The sequence below is a fragment of the Hemitrygon akajei genome, chromosome 5 (assembly GCF_048418815.1).
Source record: "Hemitrygon akajei chromosome 5, sHemAka1.3, whole genome shotgun sequence".
Lineage (NCBI taxonomy): Eukaryota > Metazoa > Chordata > Chondrichthyes > Myliobatiformes > Dasyatidae > Hemitrygon > Hemitrygon akajei.
Genome location: NC_133128.1, coordinates 86,614,230 through 86,637,921, shown reverse-complemented (window position 1 = coordinate 86,637,921; position 23,692 = coordinate 86,614,230). Strand labels below are relative to the sequence as shown.

At 38.9% G+C, this 23,692-nt stretch overlaps 1 protein-coding gene across 1 annotated transcript in view; it reads left to right on the top strand.

Moving 5' to 3' along the window:
• cog3 (component of oligomeric golgi complex 3) overlaps positions 1-23,692 on the top strand; it is a 93,172-nt gene that overhangs the window by 20,899 nt on the left and 48,581 nt on the right. Inside the window, exons 4-11 of the mRNA XM_073045967.1 lie at positions 4,408-4,573; positions 8,079-8,153; positions 11,755-11,847; positions 12,323-12,448; positions 14,337-14,417; positions 15,066-15,109; positions 17,009-17,135; positions 19,664-19,755. Of these exons, the coding sequence (XP_072902068.1) occupies positions 4,408-4,573; positions 8,079-8,153; positions 11,755-11,847; positions 12,323-12,448; positions 14,337-14,417; positions 15,066-15,109; positions 17,009-17,135; positions 19,664-19,755 (804 nt within the window). The remainder of the gene's footprint in view (positions 1-4,407; positions 4,574-8,078; positions 8,154-11,754; positions 11,848-12,322; positions 12,449-14,336; positions 14,418-15,065; positions 15,110-17,008; positions 17,136-19,663; positions 19,756-23,692) is intronic.

The following is a 23,692-nucleotide window of genomic DNA, read 5'->3' as shown; positions in this document are numbered from 1 at the left end:
AAGCAACTGCCACACTCATTTCCTCCCTCTTTTGTGCCAAATGAATTACGCTAAGTAACCGGGTTACATTGTCTGCTGATTGTCTATTTTTGATAAATCCTGTTTGATCCATATGTATTAATTTTGGTAAGTATTTAGATAATCTACTAGATAAAATTTTTGCTATTATTTTATAATCGGTGTTTAACAAAGAAATAGGTCTATATGATGTTGGCTTTAAAAGATCTCTATCTTTTTTTGGCAATACTATTAAAATAGCTGTCGAAAAAGATTCTGGAAGTTTATGCATTCTTTCCGCTTGGTGTATTAACTCCATAAAAGGAGGAATTAGTAAATGTTTAAACTTTTTTTGTAAAATTTGGGCGGAAAACCATCTTCTCCTGGGGATTTATTACTCTGAAGTGATCCTAGAGCTTCTTCGACCTCTTTTAATGTAAAAGGCAAATCTAATCCCTTATGTTCTTCCGAATCCAATTTTGGAAGAGTTATTTGTGATAAAAACCTTTCTATCTCGACATTATCATTTTGTGATTCTGATTGATACAGCTCAGAATAAAAATTCTTAAGTTTCACTAATTTCTAAAGGTTTATAAGTAATTTTATTTACACTTGTTCTAATTGCATTTATCGTTTTGGAAGTCTGGTCTGTCTTTAACTGCCAAGCAAGAATCTTGTGTGATCTCTCACCTAGTTCGTAATATCTCTGTTTAGTTCTCATAATTGCTTTTTCTGTTCGATATGTTTGAAGTGTATTATATTGTAACTTCTTGTTAAAAAGTTGTCTTCGTTTTTCTTCTGTCATATATCTTTGAGATTCTTTTACTAATTTTGTAATCTCTTTTCCCAATTGATCTATTTCTATCATATATTCCTTCTTAATTTTAGAAGTGTAACTTATTATCTGGCCTCTCAAATATGCCTTCATTGCTTCCCACAATATAAATTTATCATCAACTGAATGTGAATTTGTATCTAAAAAAAACTGAATCTGCTTTTTCATGAAATCACAAAAATCTTGATGTTTTAATAATATTGAATTAAATCTCCATCTGTAAATCGATTCCTCTTTATCCATCATTATCATTGTCATTATCAAGGGGGAATGATCTGACAATATTCTTGCTTTATATTCCATATTTTTCACTCTGTCTTGAATATTCGTTGATAATAGGAAATCTATCCTTGAATAAGTTTTGTGTCTATTTGAATAAAATGAATAATCTCTTTCTTTTGGATTAATTCTTCTCCATATATCAATCAAATTTAAATCTTTCATCAATGATAAAGTTAATTTTGCTACTTTTGAATTTGTAACACCCTTTGTTGATCTATCTAAAACTGGGTCTAGACAAAAATTAAAATCTCCACCTATTAATATTTTGTCATGTGCATCAGCCAAATTCAAAAAGGCCTCTTGTATAAATTTTACATCATTTTCATTTGGTGCATAAATATTCATAAGAGTCCATAGTTCTGAAAAAATTTGACAATGTATAATTACATATCTCCCCGCCGAATCAATTAATACATTTTGTATTTTAATTGGTAAAGTTTTATTAACCAAAATTGCAACTCCCCTCACCTTTGAATTAAACGAAGCTGCAATAACATTTCCGACCCAATCTCTTTTTAATTTCTGATGTTCTATCTCTGTTCAGTGTGTTTCTTGTAAAAAAGCTATATCTATTTTCATTTTCTTAATGTATGTTAAAATTCTTTTTCTTTTCACCAGTCCATTAAGCCCATTAACATTAAAACTTTAAAAATTCAGTAAATTAGTCATTATTTTTAATAGGGTTACTCCAATCTATAATAATACCTAATCTTTCAACTTTCGTAGTACCTTGGGGAATCTTTTTAAAATTCTCCATGTTGCTATGTGTCTACCCCCCCCCCCCCCCCCGATCATCCAGGCAAAGAAAGAAAGATAGAAGAAAAATAGATTATAAAGAAAAAAGTAACAAAATACCCCCCTACTAATGTTGTGGATAAAAAAAAAACACAACATTACCCCTCTCCGTTTTACGGGTCATGGCAATCGCTATGATTACACACGTGAATCCCGTAGCAATCGATCCGAAGTTCCCCCAGCTCCCCCGTAACATAAAAAAGTATATATACGAGAACAAAAAAAAAGTCACTACTCTCAATTAATATTTCTCAAATTTTTACCTTTCTCCCCCTGTATCATATAATTAAGAATATATTTAAATATTCTTTTGTCCTTAAATGTCCATCAATTCCATTCTCTGTCCCTGTCATAAACAGTATACATCCATGGTCAGTATGATTTGGAGTTCAGCCAGACAGGAATGTCGTCATGTTCCAATTAAAGAAACCTTGACTGGAGCGAATATTCTGTAAATACTGTCCTTACACAATTGTCAGTCAGCAAGAAATAACAGATCGTACGCCTCATGAAATTATAAGGAAAGTATAGTAGGAAAGAGAAAAAATAAATAGAAGGGCCCATTACAGTTAAACCAGTCCAATGTGCGTAGAAAGTTAGAACTCGTCCTGGAGTTGTGTGTAACTCACACACTGGACCCACGGTCTGTGTGAAAGCACACAACACATTCTGAACCGTTTGAAATCCATCTCCAACAATCAGGCTGTCCCACAGGAGTATCAGCCCTTTCTCCTTGGAGCCATTCATCTGCACAAAGCACTTCGTGCAGCAGAGACGCTCCTTCCCCTGGGCATTCTCAGGCATCTTCCTTCCTGTCCTCTCCGCAGCTCCCGCCAAAAAGACCCCGCGCCAGACTACTGTCTGTCACAAATCTCTCCGCCCTGCTCTCTCTAGAACTTTCTCCTGGTTCTGCCATCCTGATTGGCTGACACAACATTCCTGAGTTGAACAATGTGGCTTTTTATCCAAAACATTCTACCAGCAAGACACACTGCTTTTGCAGAAACTGCTGAAATAAAATACCTACAGCATAGCAATTACCTTCAATTTTCAGTATGTCTTGGTAGATCTCCTCTTGTTTCATATTGTTAAGCAACATGTTCACTCTGACACTGATGAATCAGTGTCAAAACGCGTGGAGATCTTAATTTTTCACTTGATGCAGTGTTTATCCGTTTTTCATCAACTCTTCATTACATACATGAGGTCACTTCTCAGAACCGTGCATCACCTGGGACCTTCCTAGCGCATTGTGTGATTTTCCATGTGGTGTCATGTCAGCACCCAAAAAAAAATTAGATTTCAAAGGTTTCAGATTTTGGATATGGGATACTCAACCTGTGTTTTATCTGCAAATGGTATGAAGGGTGTAGAAGTGAGCAGCCCTGTGAAAGAATCTCAGTTTTAAATAAACATTCTTGCATCGCAGATCGTTATATACCTACTATGTCTGGTATTCTGTTACCAAGAGCTCTTAGATGAATATAAATTAGTTATGAAAATCCGTCCCCATCTTAAGACTGCCAAGTATTAATTGATTCCTGATTCATGAATGCACAGTCTATAATTTATTGTAAACTGTTTATAATCTGTTGTTGACTAATAGCTTCAAAGTGGATACAGGATACTGGAATGCGTTAAATGATAATTAGATGAATTTTAGTAACGTACATTGGAACAGGGTAACTATGTTGATAACCAACACATCTTCCTGCATATTGACGGCATAACATTTTTTTTGGCCAAAAATAACAGAGAAATGAAGCTGATCCTAATTACAAGCTAAAGATGTGTTGTGTTTGAACATTTTGTGCCCCTTCTCATGGAATAGATCCTCTATTTCACAGGTTCACTTTATCATTTTGTCATAGAAGAGTACAACACAGGAACAGGCCATTCAGCCCACAATGTTGTGCCAAACCAGTTAACAAGTAAAAAAAACCCAAAAACGAATCCCTCCTAATCCCTCCCAATGTTCATATGTCTCCATCTTCCTCACATTCATATGTCTATATAAATGTCTCTTAAAAGCCTCTAATGTGTTTCCCTCTACTGCCACACCGGGCATCCACCACTCTCGGAATAAAAACTTACTCCCCACATCCTCCTCGAACCTACCCAGTCTCACCTGCAATGCACGCCCTCTGGTATTAGATATTTCAACCCTGGAAACAGATACTCTCTGTCCACTGTATCTATGCCTTTCATAATCTTGTAAACCTCTTATCAGATCTCCCCTCAGCCTCCGATGCTCCAGAGAAAACAACCCAAGTTTGTCCAGCCTCTCATGATCGCACATGCTCTCTAAACCAGGCAGCATCCTGGTAAACCTCTTCTACACCCTCTCCAAAAGCCTCAATGTCCTTCCTATATCAGTGCGATCAGAACTATGTCTATTGATTTTTATGTTTACTCGTTCAGCATTTGTTGTCTCATAATCTCAAGTGTGTTCATCAAGCTCATTTTAGTGTATAACGTGCTTTTGTTCTTTGTCTTAGAGAACTGAGGGATTATCTCTATGGCTTTCAGGAGCAGTGTGATGCAATACTGAATGACGTAAACACAGCCTTGCTGCACTTGGAGTCTCTGCAGAAGCAGTACCTATTTGTATCAACTAAAACAGGCACGCTTCACGAAGCCTGTGAGCAGCTCCTGAGAGAACAGGTAGGAAGATTTTGTTGCGAAACAGTAATGTGTGTTTGTGTGGCGATATTAGTGTGTGGTGTGTATAATTCTCACACGTTGGTAGAGTAACTTAGTGTGATACTCTGGCTCTTAAGAGGCTGAGAGTCTCAGAAGAATTGATATGAAGCAATTTAAGGAAATGATCTGATGTAGTAGACATTAAGGCAGTTCATGGTAAAGGGATTATCAAAGAGTGAAGATTGGAGGTCTGTGATTCGTTGTGTTTTCAGAATGATGTACAGTATTTTAAATCCATGTAAGTATCAGTACAATAATGAAGAGCTTTGAGCATTTGGTTATGGGTCACATTAAATCCCATCTTCCTGCTGCATTGGATCCTTTCGAGTTCGCGTATCGCTCAAATCGATCCACTGACGATGCCATAGCCTCTGTGCTCCATTCCCCCCAGTCTGATCTGGGAAATGGTGCCTCATCCAGCAGGATGTTGTTATTGACTTTAGATTGGCGTTTAATACGATCACCCCTCAGAAGCTGGTGGGTAAACTGTCCTCGTTTGGCCTCAACACTGGATCCTGGACGACTTGACAGAAAGGCCACAGTCTGCCTGAGTTGAGAGAAGCATCTCTAGCTCCATTGCTGAGCACTGGCTTTCCTCAGGGCTGCATGTTCAACCTGCGGCTGTTCACGCAGCTGACGCATGGCTGCACTGCTATCCACTTCAAACCCAACCAGCAACTTCGATGATATCAACACGACGACAAGACGGTGTCCAGAGTGGCTGTCAGAGTGGTGCGACACAGAAGCATGAGTCTCAGTGTGGACGGGAGCAAAGAGATGATTGTAGAGTGTGCAGGCTGACCACTGCTCACTGCACATTCACAGCTCCTCCGTGGACAGTTAGGAGCTTCAAGTTTCTGGGAGGAATGCACTAACACCTGTCCCTCTACACCAACTGTGACAAGAAAGCACAGCAGCATCATAATTTCCTAAGGAGATTGAGGCAAGTGAGGCTCTCCTCCCCATGTTCTAACCAATTTTTACAGGAACACCATCGAGAGTGGCCTCACCAGCTGCAACACTGTCTGGTATAGGAAAGCAAATCAGGTTTATTTTCACCAGCATAGGTCGTGAAATTTGTTAACTTAGTAGCAGCAGTTCAAGACAATACATGATAATATAGAAAAAATAACTAAATAAATCAATTACAGTAAATATATGTGTGTGTGTGTGTATATATATATATATATATATATATATAATGTATATAAAAATTAAAAATAGTGCAAAAACAAATATTTTTTTAAAAATGAGATAGAGGTCACAGGTTCAGTGTCCATTTAGGAATCGTATGACAGAGGGGAAGAAGCTGTTCCTGAATCACTGAGTGTGTGCCTTCAGGCTTCTGTACCTCCTTCCTAATGGTAACAATGAGAAGAGGGCATGTCCTGGGTGATGGGGGCCCTTAACAATAGATGCTGCCTTTCTGAGGCTCTGCTCCTTGGATATTACGGAGGCTACTACCCAAGATGGAGCTGACTAATTTTACAGCTTTCTGTAACTTTTAGTCCTGTGCAGTAGACCCCCCCCCCCCCACAACCCCTTCCCATATGACAGTGATGCAGCCTGTCAGAATGCTCTCTTTGTTACATCTGTAGAAGTTTTCGAGTGTTTTAGGTGACAAACCAAATCTCCTCAAACTCCTAATGAAACACAGCTGCTGTCTTATAGCTGCATCGATATGCTGGGACCAGGTTAAATCCTCAGAGATATTAACACCCAGGAACTTGAAATTGCTCACTCTCTTTCTGAGGATTGGTCATGTCCCTCATCTTACCCTCTCGGAAGTCCACAGTCAGCTCGTTGTTCTTACTAATTGTTGCTGTGGCACCACTCCAGTAATTGGCATATCTCACTCCTGTACGCCCTCTTGTCTCCATCTGAGTTTTTTCTAACAATGGTTGTATCATCAGCAAATTTATAGATGGCATTTAAGCTATGCCTAGCCACACAGTCATGGGTATAGAGAGAGTAGAGATAAGCACACATCCCTGAGATGTACCAGTGTTAATCGTCAGAGAGGAGGAGGTGTTATCACCAATCTGTACAGGTGTTTGTATTGTCCAGGTGATCTAAGGCCGTGTGAAGAAGCATTGAGATTGCATCTGCCATAGACCTATTGGGGTGATAGGCAAGCTGCAGTGGGTCCAGGCCCTTGTGAGACCAGAGTTCATTCTAGTCATGGTCAAACCCTCAAGGCCTTCCGTCACCACAGATATGAGTGCTTCTGGGCAATAGTCATTAAGGCATCTCACTCTTTTTGGACACTGGTGTAATCGTTGCCTTTATGAAGCAGGTGAGAACTTCCAGCCATGGCAGTGAGAGGTTGAAAATGTCCTTGAATGCACCTGCCAGTTGGTTGGCACAAGTTTTCAGAGCCTTACCAGGTACTTCATCAGGGCCTGCGGCTTTGCGAGGGTTCGCCCTCCTGAAAGTCTACCTGACATCGGCTTCTGAGACAGAGATCAGGGACAACAAGTTTACGAAGAATGGCAAGGACTGCTGAAGGGATCATTGGGTTTCCTCTTCCACCTATCAGAGATACTCAGGGCCCTTTGCATTTTCAGTGATCCCTCCCAATTTCTTTCACCCCCGACTATAGCACCAGGACAGAAGCAAGCAGTTTTTTTTCCCCAGACCTTAAGATTACTGAACTTTCTGCCACCACCCAGGTCTCATCACGTATGAAGTGCCAGTGGTGTTATACTGTTTACTTTTTAACTTATGTCATAAGTGTACCTTATTATTAATTTACTAGTGGTAATATTTTTGTTATGTGTATGAATCATATGTAGTGTGTTGTGTGCCTTGGTTCGAAGGGACATTGTTTAGTTCAGCAGTCTAAATGTGTATGGTTGAATGACAATAAATTGAACTTGAATTTGAAGTATGCACGCTGACTATTTGGCTTTTCCTTTGATCGTAGTCACTGTTGGGAATGTTTACTTCCTCTTTACTGACCCCCCTATCTGAATGTAACCACTAAAAACACACTGAGCAATTACACGTACATAGGTGATTATGTAAAAATTACAAGCAGGCATAAAAAGCTACAAGGAATGTAACGATTATACAGTCCAATCCAACAATTTCATACTTGCTCTTCAGTGTATTCTATTGAGGCTCCTGTATTCAGTAAATTGGACTAATCCAGATGTGTGTGGAGTTTTCTTTCACGCTGACACCTAATGGCTCATCACCAAGAGAGAATCAACATTAACAATTTAATATGAATGCATATTTACAGAAATGTGAGTTTAAGTGTTGAAGTTTTAGGGTCACTCATCTCGTTTCCTGCTAACTTGACCCATTAGTTTTGGGGTTCACCACAAGTTTTGAGGGTGGTGTCTTGGGGAAATTCCATCTTTTAAATGTGAAAGCATCAACATTATTGGAAATATTAAAATATCTTGGTATCGTTAATTTCATTTCTGCTACAGGTTTCATATTTTTCTTCTTTTAACAGTCTGAGCTAGTTGACCTCGCTGAGAGTATTCAGCAGAAGCTTTCATATTTCAACGAGTTGGAAAACATAAATGCAGTAAGTATAACTATTATTATCCAAATATATAAAATATATATTCATATCATTGTTGAAATTAAATGTGAATGTGCTACTTGATATAGAAAATCCGTTGTCTCCACTGGGAAAATTGATTGGTTAAATCATGGAGATACTGTTTCCACATTATCGCATATGAGAATGCTATTTTGACCCAATGAGTCTAGCTGACTTGCAGACTCCACGATTAGTCTCATTTCCTACTAATGTTTTCCCGTAACCTGTTCTTCCATGTCGCATCATCTTCCCGCAACTCAGTGCCCAGAATCTGTCCCTCACTACACACTAGGAGCAATTTACAGTGGCCAGTTTGAGGGTGGGTATTAGTGAAATCTACGAAAGCATTTGCACCATTTTGAGACTGCCTTCATTTCTCTAAACATTATTCAATATAAACTTAATCAACTCATTCCCTCTATATGCATTAATCATTTCTTCCAAAGAATCAGTTGAATGACGCTACACCATACCCCCTCCATTACAAGCACGTCCTTCCTCAGATCAGCAAATCAAAACTGCACACAGTACTCATTGTGAGGTCTCCCCAAGGCCTTTACAACTTCAGCTTCTTGCTTCTCCAGCAATGAAGGCCAACACACCATCTGCTTCACCTGCATGCCACTTTTCACAGCATACAAACACACATCTTTGTTCCTCCCATTTCCCTATCAGTCATCGTTCAGATAATTTTCCATCCTGGTTGTCACAAAATGGATACTGTACTTTACGTGATATATATTTGTTCATTCCTGCAACTTATCCAAATCTTACTGAGCCTCTCTGCATCCTCCTCTCAGTTCACAGTTCTACCTAGCTGTGAACCTGGTAAATTACATTTGATTTCCTCGTCTAAATCGTTGAAATATTGTGTCTGGTTGTGCTCCCAGACTAATCACTGCAGTGCTCACTAGTCACTGTAAGCCACTCAGCAAAACGCCCTTTTATTGCTACATTTTTTCTTGGCAGCCAGTTGTATCTGTAGAACCTTTTACAGTCAGTTTTTAAGTTGTCTGCAAGCTTCCTCTCACCCTATTTTTCCCTTTTAAATTCAATCCCTTTGTCCTCTGCTGAATTCTGAACTGCTCCCATTTCTCAACTCTGCTGCTTTTTCTGACCTATTTTATGTTTTCCTTCCTTGAGCTAATACTATTCCTGATTTGTTTTGTAAGTCATAGTTGAGCCATGATTCCTGTTTTGTATTTGCTCGAGACATATGAATAATTTTTATAATTCGTCCATGCCCTTAAAATCTTAGCTATTTCCTGTCTACAATCAATCCTTTGAGTAACAGTCCCCTATCTACTATAGCCAACTTAAGCTGCATGCCTTTGTGGTTTCCTTTACTTGGATTCAGGGCCTTCATCTCAGAATCACCTCTCTCACTCTTCCATCTTAGTAGAATAGTTACTGTTCCCTGAGGAGCCCCAGTGAACAAGATTGCTTAATGAATCCTTTCTCAATAACAAGTCTAGAATGACTTATTCTCTTATATTGCAGACATGACATGTAGATTAAAATCACCTATATAGACTGTTGTACTCTTATCCTATTTAATTCCATCCCCTACCTCCACAGGGAGTCTATGCACAAACCAACGTTTTCTATTTTCTTAGCTCCACCCAAAAAGATAGCATGTCAGAATTCTCTGAGCTACATTACATTGATTTCTTGTCTTACAAGCAGTTCCGCTCCACTTCCTTTACCTTTGTTCCAGTCTTAGCTAAATATTGAATACCTCAAAATGCTCATTTCCCATTTTGTGTTTATCCTGCAGCCTTCGTTCCACAATTGCAATTAAATTGTATACGTGTCCATTGGACATTACAGAAAGAATTTTAGCTCTCAATCCTTGTCAAAAGGGTTTAATAGCTATCATTTATAATATGATTATGAATGTACAGCCAGATATATCAGAAAAAAATTAAGAAGGAATGGCAGGAAGAATTGCATTGCCCTATATCTACTGAGCAATGGGAAAAAAATTTATCATTGGTAAACTCATCCTCTATCTGTGCTAAACATGCTCTAATACAATTTAAGGTTGTACATAGAGCTCACATGTCTAAAGATAAACTTGCTCGATTTTATTCTTATGTTAATTCAACTTGTGACAGATGTCATTCTGATGTTGCTTCATTGACTCATATGTTTTGGTCTTGTCCTTGTTTACAAAACTATTGGAAAGATATTTTTAATATTATTTCAAGAGTTTTAAATATTAATTTCCAACCACATCCTTTTACCGCAATTTTTGGTCTACCAATGATAGATAATAAGCGTTTATCCGCTTCATCCCAACGAATGATTGCATTTGTTACATTAATGGCTAGAAGATCTATTTTACTGAATTGGAAAGAAATTAACCCTCCAACTGTATTTCAGTGGTTTTCTCAAACTATTTCCTGTTTGAGTTTAGAAAAAATTAGAAGTGTGGTTTTTGATTCTTCAGTTAAATTTGAGGAAACCTGGAGACCATTTATTCAACATTTTCATATGAATTAAATGGTCTGATGCTGAACCTTATTGTTACTATCCTGAATTGTGTGGATGGAGGTTCGGAGTCATCGGCACTACTGTATGTATTTAACATTATGCAATTGCCCATGTTGGTTAGTTTTTTTTTATTAGTTTTTTTTAAATTCTTTTTTTTTGGGGGGGGGGTTCTCCTTTTTCTCTTTTTCTTAATTCCTTTACATTAATACTATGAGTTTGGGAGACTTTATATATTGATTAATACATATCTGATTGTTAATTAATCTATTAATTGTGTACTCTCAAATGTTTTGTACTCATATTTTACTTATGTTTTTCTTAAAATTAATAAAAAGATTTGAAAAGAAAGAAAGAAAGGAATAATGAAATTTTTAGCTGCATTCCACTTGAAAAAATTACTTATAATTTAAGAAATAAATATGACATATTTCTGAAAATTTGGCACCCTTATTTACAAAAGATAGGATTAAATATATAGGTGCTCTGAAGATAAAGTTATTAGTCATTTGGGGAAAAATAAATATATATATTAAAGTTATTTTGAATTCCATGGAGCATGTGGGGATCTTCCGATATCCAGGCAGTCTTTCTTTCTTTCTTTCTTTCTTTTCTCTTTTTAGATAGGGATGTTAAGGGGAGGGGGGGGGAGGGCTGATATTATTTCACTGTTCAATTTCATGTAATTATCTTAAAAAATCAAATAAAAATTTATATATTAAAATTGTATACGGTTAATTCATCTACCTTGCTGTGAATACTCTGCTCATTTGAGCACATGCATTTGGGATAATCCTTCTAGCATCCTTAATTAAAAAATTTCATGAACAGCACTTCAAGAGAAATGTTACTGGATGAATCCCATTTATTTCCCATTGAAGTTGAATTTATTAATCATTTTGAGAAACATCAGAGACTTGCGTAAATATTCACCACCAGCAATTTGTCAGAGAACACCTAGCTCAGTATCTGCCGTGCATCTGGCAAGTTGCATAGATGGAAGTAAACTATTTCAGCTCTGTCAGTTGGAAATAAGTGGAATTTAGATTAAAGTAGAATTAAACTGACAGTATTGTTGCTCTTATCCTAGAAACTGAATTCACCCACGTTATCAGTGAACAGTGAAGGATTTATACCAACTCTTGCCAAGCTGGATGACTGTATCACCTATGTATCTTCACATGTAAGCCACTGTTGTTACCCAAGCTATGCTCCTATTTTGGTTATTACTCATTGGTTCATACATTGTTATTTCTGTTTTTATTTTAACACCATCACTTCACAAGCATTTCAGTTATACTCTTGGTGCTGTGAGCTTCAAGTTAAGGGTGGGCTGTACTATCTGCATGATGGCTCAGGGTATTGTTAGTTTGGGTGATAAACTGGGGTCTATTCGTATCTAGGGTTAGTGCCACGGCTGTGTTGGTATCTACTGGCACCCATGGTTGTGCTGGACCTATTGACATTGGCAGTGGTGTGTGAGACACTTTCCAGTCTGCTTTACCTTGCACTGTTTGGGGGGGGGGGGGGGGGGGGTGAGATTACCAGATTCCTGTTTGCCTGTGTAATGTAACGTGAAGGCCGTGTACAGTTTTGCTAAACAATCTATTTTTATGCATGATTGTTCGATGACATTAACAGACACTTTCTATTTACAGCCCAGTTTTAGAGATTATCCTGTTTATTTAGCAAAATTTAAGCAATGCCTATCCAAAGCCATGCATCTCATGAAGACTTATACTGTGAATACACTTCAGAACCTCTCCACTCAACTAACAAAAAAAGTAAGCTGTACTTTGACATTTCTATTTTAAAACACTATTGAGACAACTGTTGCAATATTATTTGCCTCAGCTTGCTTTTCAATTAACTAGTTTGTTGAAACAAGCATTCAGCTTATCCTTAAAGAGAACTGTATCTCCTTTATCATGTAGAGATATAAAACCAGTGCAATTTGTCATCCCCTCTCCTCTTTTCCCTTGAGCGGGAGTGCTGTACAAGAGACCACCAACTTCAGGAGTCTACCCTCTATAGCTCTCACCTATGCCAAAGTGTTTAATCCAGACTCCTGCTCCCATCTTGTGATGTGGATTATTATTTTAATCAAAGTTCAAAACAAATTTATTACCGAAGTACATTAGTATATGTCACCATACACTACCCTGAGATTCATTTTGCTGTGGGCATACTCAGTAAATCCAGCAACCATAATAGAATGAAAGGTATTTTGTTTTCAACAAGATCATGCCAACAAGAAAATTGACCAGATATTCAGCTTGTAATGATGTTGGTTGAAGAATGAATGAAGAATATGATGCAAACTGGCAGGGCTGAGGCAATGAACAAACAAGTGTATTTTTATAATGTAAGTTAACATCGTTAGCAGAGCCACTATTTATTGACCATTCCTAATCATCCCTAATTAACATGGCACCATGTCAGTTACATCGTCGGCTGAACCGGCTAAGCATGGCAGATTTCCTTCTCTGAAGGACATAAGTGACCCAGATTAGTTTTTAAGACAAGTCAGGTCTAGTTTCCAGTATAGATTTTTTATTTTTATAAATTCAGGTTTATTGATTTATGTGACTAAGTTCTCTAGCTGCTGTGGTGGGATTTGAACCTGTCTCTTGGTCTGTGGTGTGGGACTCTGGATGCTGGTTCAGTAGCTTAATCCTAGCCATTGTGCCCACAGACTTGGAAAGGTAATCAGGGTAGCACGGAAAATATCCAGTCATGCAATACCACTTGATTACTTGGTAGCAAATTCACCGATATTTTTCATGATAGATGAATAAAGATTTTGGAATTGAAGTTTAAAAGTGAGCAGGATGCATGGCTTCAGAATCAGAATTTGGTGTGTTGCCTGGATCCAATTTCTCTCACCCCCTCAAAGGTCTGCGCTTGGCTTTGATTCCCTTGACTAATGGAAAAGCCAGCGCATACATCACATCTGGTTTAAGTGCCAGTATGCACAGTGCTCTTATATTTTGAAAATAATATGTACATCAAACTACTGATACAAGTTCAAAAAGAGAAAATACTCATAGGGCTTACGTAGGTTCACATCTTCAGAAAATCTGTTGAAGATGAAGTACTTTAGAAGTATTAATAACATATTTAATATGGAAAGTGTACTATATTACAGACAGTAAGCTCCTATAAACAGCATTGTGATAGTGAACAGAGAGTATGCATTATATTAATTGAGGGTGGCCTTTGTCCAGCCACCAGGGGATTACTCCTCATAATAATGGCAAATGATACTTTATGTTCACTTGAAATGATGGTTGAAGGCATAGTGTGGTAGGTTTAGATAGGTTTAAATCTTGGGTGGGAAATTATGATTTTATGGATTTCCTACAGTGCTCTGGTTTCCTCCCACATTCCAAAGACATAAGGGTTAGAAAGGATTAGTAGTTTGTGGGCATGCTGTGTTGGCACCAGAAGCATCGCGACACTTGCGGGCTGCTCTCTTCTTATCCTCTGACTGTGTTCGTCGTTGACGCAGGCGACGCACTTCACTGCATGTTTCAGTGTTTTAATGTACATGTGACATAAAATTATCTTTATATTTAAATCAGAAGATATTTATCTTGAACTTTATAAGTAGGTAATAGCTTATGTAATATATTTTAATGAAACTTTTAAAACATTTTTTTCTTCTGATAGGATCCCACAGTTATATCGAACACTGATAATGCCTTTACATTGTTTTATGTGAAATTCAGATCTGCAGCACCTAAAGTACGGGTAAGAATCATGTGCTGAGGGAAATACGATTCGTAGTGACTGGGGAAAACTGAACATTGTAATTGTATGGTGTTGTTCATGGCCTGATAAAACTTAACCAGCTCATAACAAATTCATCAGAAGTATATTGGTAGTGAAAGACACCAGACAACAACCAGCAACTTAGTTACAAATGAACAAGGGGCACAAGTTAGCATTTTGTTTGAACTTGCTCTCAAGGCCCCGTAGTTTAGGCTCCTCTTCAAACCACAGTGATATTAGAGCTGCTTTTAGAGATTGAGTTTTAGACACATTCAATAAGGAGAAGAATTTGAAGGAATTGAGAAAATTGTCAGCAATTGTAGTGAGTGATTTGTGAGGGCTATACACCGATAAGGGGAAAGAAGAACCAGAAATCGAAAACCAAGGATTGCAAAGCATAAAATGGAGCCATCACGTGAGCAAACTGGGCACCCTCGTACATGATCCCCATCTCTGAACAAACGGGAATCCGAGAGTTGTTGGTTGGGCAACGTTACTCAGTTGGGAAAATCCCAGATGAGCTTGTGATAATGCAAGAATTAGTGCATGTTCGGAGACTCTTCAGGTTACTTTTATTGCTGATACTTCTTGCTTTTTTTAAAAAGTCAATATGTTGTCTTTTTCCAGTCTCTGATTGAACAGATTGAGCAAAGAACTGATAAAAGCCCTGAGTAAGTATGTTTGATTAATGGTGAACCTTGTAATTCATTGTGTTCCTGTTATCATTTAATGTGGTCAAGTAAAACACTACTTGACCTTTAAACAAGGAGATTAAAATGTTGGCCGTTCATGAAAATTGTACATTTACTTGATAGCAGTAATCTTAATGTAAGAACTTGTATTTTATTGGAAACTTGTTGAATCTTATAAATTGTCCCAGAATTTTTACTTTTAAGTGACTCAATTTTTATGTGTTATTCTATTTACAAACCCCATTTCCAGAAAAGTTGGGATATTTTCCAAAATGCAATAAAAGCAAAAATCTGTGATATGTTAATTCATGTGAACCTTTATTTAACTGACAAAAGTACAAAGAAAAGATTTTCAATAGTTTTACTGACCAACTTAACTGTATTTTGTAAGTATACACAAATTTAGAATTTGATGGCTGCAACACACTCAACAAAAGTTGGGACAGAGTTAAAATAAGATTGAAAAGTGCACAGAATATTCAAGTAACAGCGGTTTGGAAGATCCACATTAAACAGGCTAATTGGTAGCAGGTGAGGTATCATGACTGGGTATAAAAGTAGCGTCCATCAAAGGCTCAGTCTTTGCAAGCAAGGATGGGTCGTGGCTCACCCCTTTGTGCCAAAATTCGTGAGAGAATTGTTACTCAGTTCAAAAGGAACATTTCCCAACACAAGATTGCAGAGAATTTAGGTCTTTCAACATCTACAGTACATAATATTGTGAAAAGATTCAGAGAATTCAGAGACATCTCAGTGTGTAAAGGGCAAGGTCGGAAAGGTGATGTAACACATGCCTCTGTCCCAACTTTTGTTGAGTGTGTTGCAGCCATCAAATTCTAAATTTGTGTATATTTACAAAATACAATTAAGTTGGTCAGTAAAACTATTGAAAATCTTTTCTTTGTACTTTTGTCAGTTAAATAAAGGTTCACGTGAATTAACATATCACAGATTTTTGTTTTTATTGCATTTTGGAAAATATCCCAACCTTTCTGGAAATGAGGTTTGTAGATGAAAGAGCAAAACATTAAGTAAGATTTCAAACTTATCCATAGATGACAGCTCATGGTTATTAATTAAGATGTTAAACTTAATAGGAAATTGTGGAGCATGAATTGTATTGTATAATAGCAATGAACTGAGATTCTTTGAAAAGTTTTTTAATTAATGATCCATAATCTACCTGATTTGGAAATCAGAGCGGAAAGGTAAATAACTTGGCTAATTTAAATCAATAAATTGATTATTATTGTGACATATACTGCATTCCACCATCCATACAATTCATTATGCATTGAGGTAGCTGTGCTGAGCTGTTAGTTTTCCAGAATATTTCCTTTCAGCAAGTTTCTTAACTGTTAATGCTCCCACCGCCCCTCAGTTTTGAAGATGAAAATGTTCACACAAAAAATGTGAAGAACCGTCAAGTAGGCTGGGTGATGGAAAACCCAATTCAAGTGCAACTCCTCCTTACCTCCTTTGATGTCCTCTCCATTCCCCTCACATTCATGTCCTCTTTCTCTGGTGATTGCTTTCTCTTCCCCAGTTCTACAACGTGCATGAATCTCTGTGCCACATTTCTGCTCTATTTTGTCTTTGATCAGGTGCAGAGCTACGGTTACTGCACCAATAATGGCTCCTTGGCCGGAGGCGTGTTCATTTGGAGCTGACCGCTCCAGTAGGACATGCTTTCCAACAGGTGGTGCCAAGGAGATCAAGGAGAAACATGCTTGATGTGCATCGATTTCCCGAAAAGGACTCTCCAATAATATTGAAAAGTAAAGGCACGATTGCATACATCTGCAAGCAAAACTTTTTTTGATGTGGATATTTGCAACTGGTAAATATAAAATTTAAATTAAAAAAATCTTTCATCAGGTATCAGCAACTACTGAGTGAGGTCCATCAGTGTTACCTGGATCAGAGGGGATTTCTGCTGGGTCCAAGCATTGCCACCACTATTGCTGACCTGACCAGCCAAAATAACAAGGATCACTGTGCTCTGGTATGAATCGCATCAATAACCTGGAAAGCTGGTTTTGTTGTTATGCTGATGAAAATCTATTAACCTGAAAGTTAAGTCTTTTTCCTTCTCTGCAGATGCTGCCTGACTTGCCGATTATTTCCAGTGTTTTCTGTTTTTATTTCAGGTTTCCAACCTTCACAGTTTCTTTCGGTTGCCACCCCCAAGCTTTGAGTTCCAACTTTATGGATGTTTCCATCTGTTCTGGATTTCCTCATCAGAAACAATTCTTTCTTTCTGTATCACAATTGTTACTTGGCCTTTAATATTCTAAAGAGGTAGAAGTTTATACAGACTACCCACCAAATTTAGCTGCTCAAATACAGTTGTCATTCTAGTGAATTTAGATGACCAGTCAATCCTTATTGACCTGCTTCCCTGAAGCATTTCTCATGGTGGGTCAGAATAATTCTTTTACAATTAAATCAATGCTCCCTTATTTGTTTTTTTAAATTCCAAATCCTATCAAATTTGAAGATATTTTTGTCTTTTGTGATTTTAGGAATTCCCAATAATTGTTGTTCTTTTAGCCCACATTCCTTTACTGCTCTTCACTTTGAATCTTTTGTCATTAATAAAATATTTGTCATTCTACACTTAAAGCAGAAGCTCTCTCTACTTCACATTGAATTCTTAATTCTAGTTCAGCGCTCACAATTGATCAACTTTCTGACAGACATACTTTATTGATCCCGAGGGAAATTGGGTTTCGTTACAGTCGCACCAACCAAGAATAGTGAAGAAATATAGCAATATAAAACCATAAATAATTAAATAATAAGTTAATCATGCCAAGTGGAAATAAGTCCAAGACCAGCCTATTGACTCAGAGTGTCTGACACTCCGAGGGAGGAGTTGTAAAGTTTGATGGCCACAGGTAGGAATGACTTCCTATGGCGCTCAGTGTTACATCTCGGTGGAATGAGTCTCTGGCTGAATGTACTGCTATGCCTAACCAGTACATTATGGAGTGGATGGGAGACATTGTCCAAGATGGCATGCAACTTGGACAGCATCCTCTTTTCAGACACCACCAACAGAGAGTCCAGTTCCACCCCCACAACATCACTGGCCTTACGAATGAGTTTGTTGATTCTATTGGTGTCTGCTACCCTCAGCCTGCTGCCCCAGCACACAACAGCAAACATGATAGCACTGGCCACCACAGACTCGTAGAACATCCTCAGCATCGTCTGGCAGATGTTAAAGGACCTCAGTCTCCTCAGGAAATAGAGACAGCTCTGACCCTTCTTGTAGACAGCCTCAGTGTTCTTTGACCAGTCCAGTTTATTGTCAATTCGTATCCCCAGGTATTTGTAATCCTCCACCATGTCCACACTGACCCCTTGGATGGAAACAGGGGTCACTGGTGCCTTAGCCCTCCTCAGGTCCACCACCAGCTCCTTAGTCTTTTTCCACATTAAGCTGCAGATGATTCTGCTCGCACCATGTGACAAAGTTTCCCACCTTCACCCTGTACTCAGCCTCATCTCCCTTGCTGATGCATCCAACTATATTAACTTCTAGCTCCCATCAGTATAGCCTGTTGATCTTCCCAATTTAATATTGTGTTTTAACTTAGATATGCAATGCTGTCCTTTAATTCATATATAGTGAAAGGCTTGAAGACAGAGTTCACATTCGTGGGAACACAACGTGTTACATTCTGCTGGTTAACTTTCAAACTTTGTGATCCTACCCTCTTACTAACCAGGCAATTACCAACTTGAGTCAAACTGCTGGAAATATGCTACAGTCAGACAAAATCTGTTGGACATATGAGAAACTTTGTGTGGGAATTGGAAAAATTATCAACTCTTTTCATTTGTCAGTCTAGGTTATCAGAAATAGGCCCTAGGCCTGCTGAGTGCGTCCAACATTCCCTCTTCTTATTTCTTTCAGTTTTTAAGGTTGCTTATAATCCCATGCATGTTTGATGTTACTGATGTCCAGACAGTTTTGCTGACTTCTGTAATGCAATATTTGGCAGCGAGGTTTTGTTTACCTGCTGTGTTTTATTTTCATTTCTGAGTCATTTAAAAGAAATTCTGTGTCTAATCTAAAGCAGCCTGAAGTATTCATTCTGTTTCTCCCTCCAGCGATGTTCCATGACCTGCTGACTATGTCCAGCATGTCCTGTTATTTAAAAAGGATCTATTGGTCTAATCTGGGGTCCACGGTATTGATCTATGGCATTAAAAAAAGTTGGGAACCCCTGGTCTAAACCAATCACATTGATTGTTTTGTGGTTAAAGAGGAAAACTGGTTGAAATTAAAGACCAGCTAGATGAGTTTGCCATTTTAATATTTAGTATTTCCACTTATTTAACTCAATGTATTAAATGTGGAAAAATATCCCAAACATTTGAAAGAGTGATAATCAAAAGCAAAGCACTGGAATTGATATTATTTACAGTGTTAAAACTAGTGATGTGTTAAATTTTCATTTTTTAATATTCTTAATAACATTGGTACTTCATACAAGTGATATTTTCTGTATTTCCTTCTAGGTTCGCAGTGGGTGTGCTTTTCTGGTTCATGTTTGTCAGGATGAACATCGGCTATATAATGAATTTTTTACAAAGCCAACATCCAAACTAGAGTAAGTTTTCAATGAGGTCTTAATCTCTCTTTGTTGCTTGCTTATTGACATTTAACATTTCACATTCTCGCTTATGAGCCGTACCAAGTAGCTTTACAGAATCAATTGATGGAGGAATTGCTATCCAGGCTCTTAAATTTGCTTCAACAAACTGCTGTTTTATTTTGGTAGTTCTTCAGTGCTCTGGCGTATGGGTGGAGATACACACAGTATAAGTAACCAGAAAATAAGGAACTGCACATTCACAAATGTAAATAACATATCTTTGAAGGAGTCAAACATCTTCAGGCTGTGATTTTGGTTGATTCTGGCCATGGATGCCTCAATTCCATCAAATAGCAAAGGGTGAGAGAGAGAGAAAAGGTTTTAAACACTGCCTTTAGATTCTTGATTGATCAGGGCATGAAGGGACATGGGAAGAAGGCAGGAGATTGGGGCTGAGGGGAAAAATGGATCAGCTGTGATGATGGGCCAAATGGGCTAATTCTGCTCCTATGTCTTATGGTCAGCTGGTTGAATGGTGTCACAGCACCAACCAACCAACCTCAGTAAGACCAGTGAGCTGATTGTGGACAAGAAAGGGGAGGACGAGGGAACATGAACCAGTCCTCGTCGAGGGATCAGAAGTGTGCTTCTACAGATGTATCGTGGAGGCTGCATCTCTGTCTGGGGTGGGGGGGGGGGGGTGGATCTACTGCACAGGTTTGAAAGAAGCTACAGAAAGTTGTAAAATTAGTCAGCTCCATCTTGAGCACTAGCCTCCTTAAGACATCTTCAAGGGGCGATGCCTCAGAAAGGCAGCGTGAATCATTAAGGACCCCCATCATCCAGGACATGCCCTCTTCTCATTGTTACCATCGGGAAGGAGGTACAGAAGCCAACAGGCACACACTCAGCGGTTCAGGAACAGCTTCTTCGCTCTGCCATCCATTTCCTAAATGGACATTGAGCTCATTGATTTAAAAAAAAATTATTTCTGTTTCTGCACTATTTTTTATTTAGCTAATTAATTTACCTATATACTTACTGCAATTGATTTACTTATTTATTTTTCCCTATATTTTCATGTATTGCATTATACTGCTGCCGCTAAGTTAACAAATTTCACAACACAACATGCCGGTATGTTAAACTGATTCTGATGCGAGCCATTAAATAGTGGAAGAAAACAAAAAGCCAAACTCTGAGACTTTTGCAGAATAAAACTGAATAAAAGATAGGTGAATGGGCCGAATGGTCTTTCCTGCCCCTCTTTCTGTTCTGAACTTGAATTTTGACATCTGATTCTAGAATAGATCTGATCAATAAAGCAAATTAGTTATAACTTTTAATTAGAAACAGAAAATGCTGGAAGCACTCAGCAGATCAAACAGCACCTGGGGGAGGGAAACATAAGGAACATTAAGGCTTGGGGACCTTTTGTTAACCTAAAACATGAACTCTCTATCTCTTTTCACTGATGCCTCCTGACCCGCTGAGTGCTTTGAACAACCCCTGTTTAATTTTATTTCAGATTTCCATCATCTGCAGATTTTTTTTTTGATTTCCACAACTTTTAATTCCTGCCAAAGAAGCATGCAGCGGAGATCTACCTCTGAATAATGAGTAAAGGAAAAGCTTCACAATGCAGCAAGGGAGATTCAAAGTGAATCAGAATCTGAAATGATGCTGTGATATTCAGAAAATATGTTTGGATGTGCAGCAGTTTGGATTACACCTGGAAATGTGAAATCAAATGCTGATCTGTCAGCAAATGCAGGCACAGCAGTAGGAGGAAAGATTAGAAATGGGTTGAAGGTGCAAAAAGGGGGTTGGGGAGAGCAAGAGGGAACCAAAAATAGAGTGAGAAGCATGAGAAATTAGTGAAGAATAGAGTTCCCGGGACATGATCTGATGGTAACGTCCACCATTTACATTTTCTGCAGATACTATTCACAACCAATGTTAGTGTAATTCCCATTTACAAAAGCACTGCTCATTATATATTAAATGCAAGTCAACTACTTTGAATTGCTAAGTAAACCTCTTGAACCTTGTTAACAGTGTAAAAATTACAACCTTTTTCAGGTAATGTAATATCTTCACACAACATCAGTCTGCTGTTTACACCTTACCATATTAACTTGTTTGGCACAGCTGTTAGACAAGATGTAATTGACCAGTTTTTCAAGAAACTGCATAAAATTAGATTAAGCAACACAATATGCTGGTGGAAGATTAGATCAGATTATATTAGATTCAACTTTATTGTCATTGTGCCGAGTACAGATACAAAGCCAATGAAATGCAGTTCGCATCTAACCAGAAATGCAAAGAATAGTGTTATTTACAAAATATCTGCAAATAAAAAGTAAGGTCTACAGCACACAAATATAAAAGTACCGAGACAGCACAATATGGGTGCAATACTGCTTAGTGCTGTGATGTGAGGTTCAGCAGGGTCACAGCCTCAGGGAAGAAGCTCTTCCTGTGCCTGCTGGTGCGGGAGCAGAGGCTCCTGTAGTGCCTACCAGATGGGAGGAGAGCAAAAAGTCCATGGTTAGGGTGAGATGCATCCTTGATAATGCTTTTTACCCTGCCCAGGCAGTGTTTATGGTAGATGTTCTCAATGGAGGGCAATTGGGTGCAGTTTTCACCACATGCCAGAATGCTTTGTGGTCCGATACGGGACAATTGCCATACCACACTGAGATGCAGTTGGTGAACATGCTCTCAATGGTACAGCGGTAAAAGTCCATCCGTATCCTGGGACAGAGGTGAGCTTTCTTGATGCTCCTCAGGAATTAAAAGCGCTGTTGCGCCTTTTTGATCAGGATGGGGGAGTTTCAGGGACCAGGTGAGATCATTGGAAATGTGGACACCAAGGAATTTGAAGCTTGATACACGCTCCACTACAGCTCTGTTGATGTAGATGGGGACATGAATGTGGCTCCTAGCATGCCTGAAGTCCACAGTGATCTCCTTGGTCTTCTGGGTGTTAAGGGCCAGGTTGTTGTCGGCACACCACACGGCCAGATGCTGGACCTTGTCCCTGTAGGCCGTCTCGTCATCCCCTCTGATCACGCCAACCACTGTGGTGTCATCTGCGAACTTGATTATGGAGTTAGAACCATGTACAGGAACACAGCCATAGGTGAAAAGGGAATGCAGAAGAGGGCTCAGCACACAGCCTTGAAGCATGCCAGTGTTCAGGGTGAGAGTGGAGGAGGAGAGGTTGTCTAACTTAACAGATTGGGGTCTGTTAGTCAGAAAGTCCAGGGTCCAATTGCAGAGGGATGAGCTGATACCAAGCTGGCGAAGTTTGGTGATCAGCTTGGAGGGGGTCACAGTATTGAATGCCGAGCTAAAGTCAATGAACAGCATTCTGACGTAAGAGTTGGGGCTGTCCAGGTGGGTCAGGGCACAGTGAAGTGCCATGGAGATGGTGTCCTCTGTTGACCTGTTGGTGCGATAGGCAAATTGATGGGGGTCCAGGGTAGTGGGGAGACAAGATTTCAGATGTGATAGAACCAGTCTCTCAAAGCACTTTGCAATGATGGGGGTGAGTGCAACTGGGCGGAAGTCATTCAGGCCCGTGGCAGTGGAATGCTTTGGCACTGGCACAATGGTGGCAATCTTGAAGCTTGTGGGGACAACTGCCAGGGCCAGGGACAGATTGAAAATGTTCTTGAAGACCCTGGTCAACTGCCCTGCACAGACTCTGAGCACATGGCCAGGTATTCCATCCGGACCAGCTGCCTTCTGTACATTCACCCAGCTGAGGGTGGAGCAAACATCAGAGGTGGAAAGTGAGAGATGCAGTTCAGCCGGTGGGAGCTCTGCTTTGAGGGTGACCTCCTTGTTCTCTCGATCAAAGCAAGTGTAGAAGTAATTGAGCTCATCGGGGAGGGAAGCAGAGCTGGAAGGGGGCACAGTACTAGGTAGTCTGAAGTCTGTA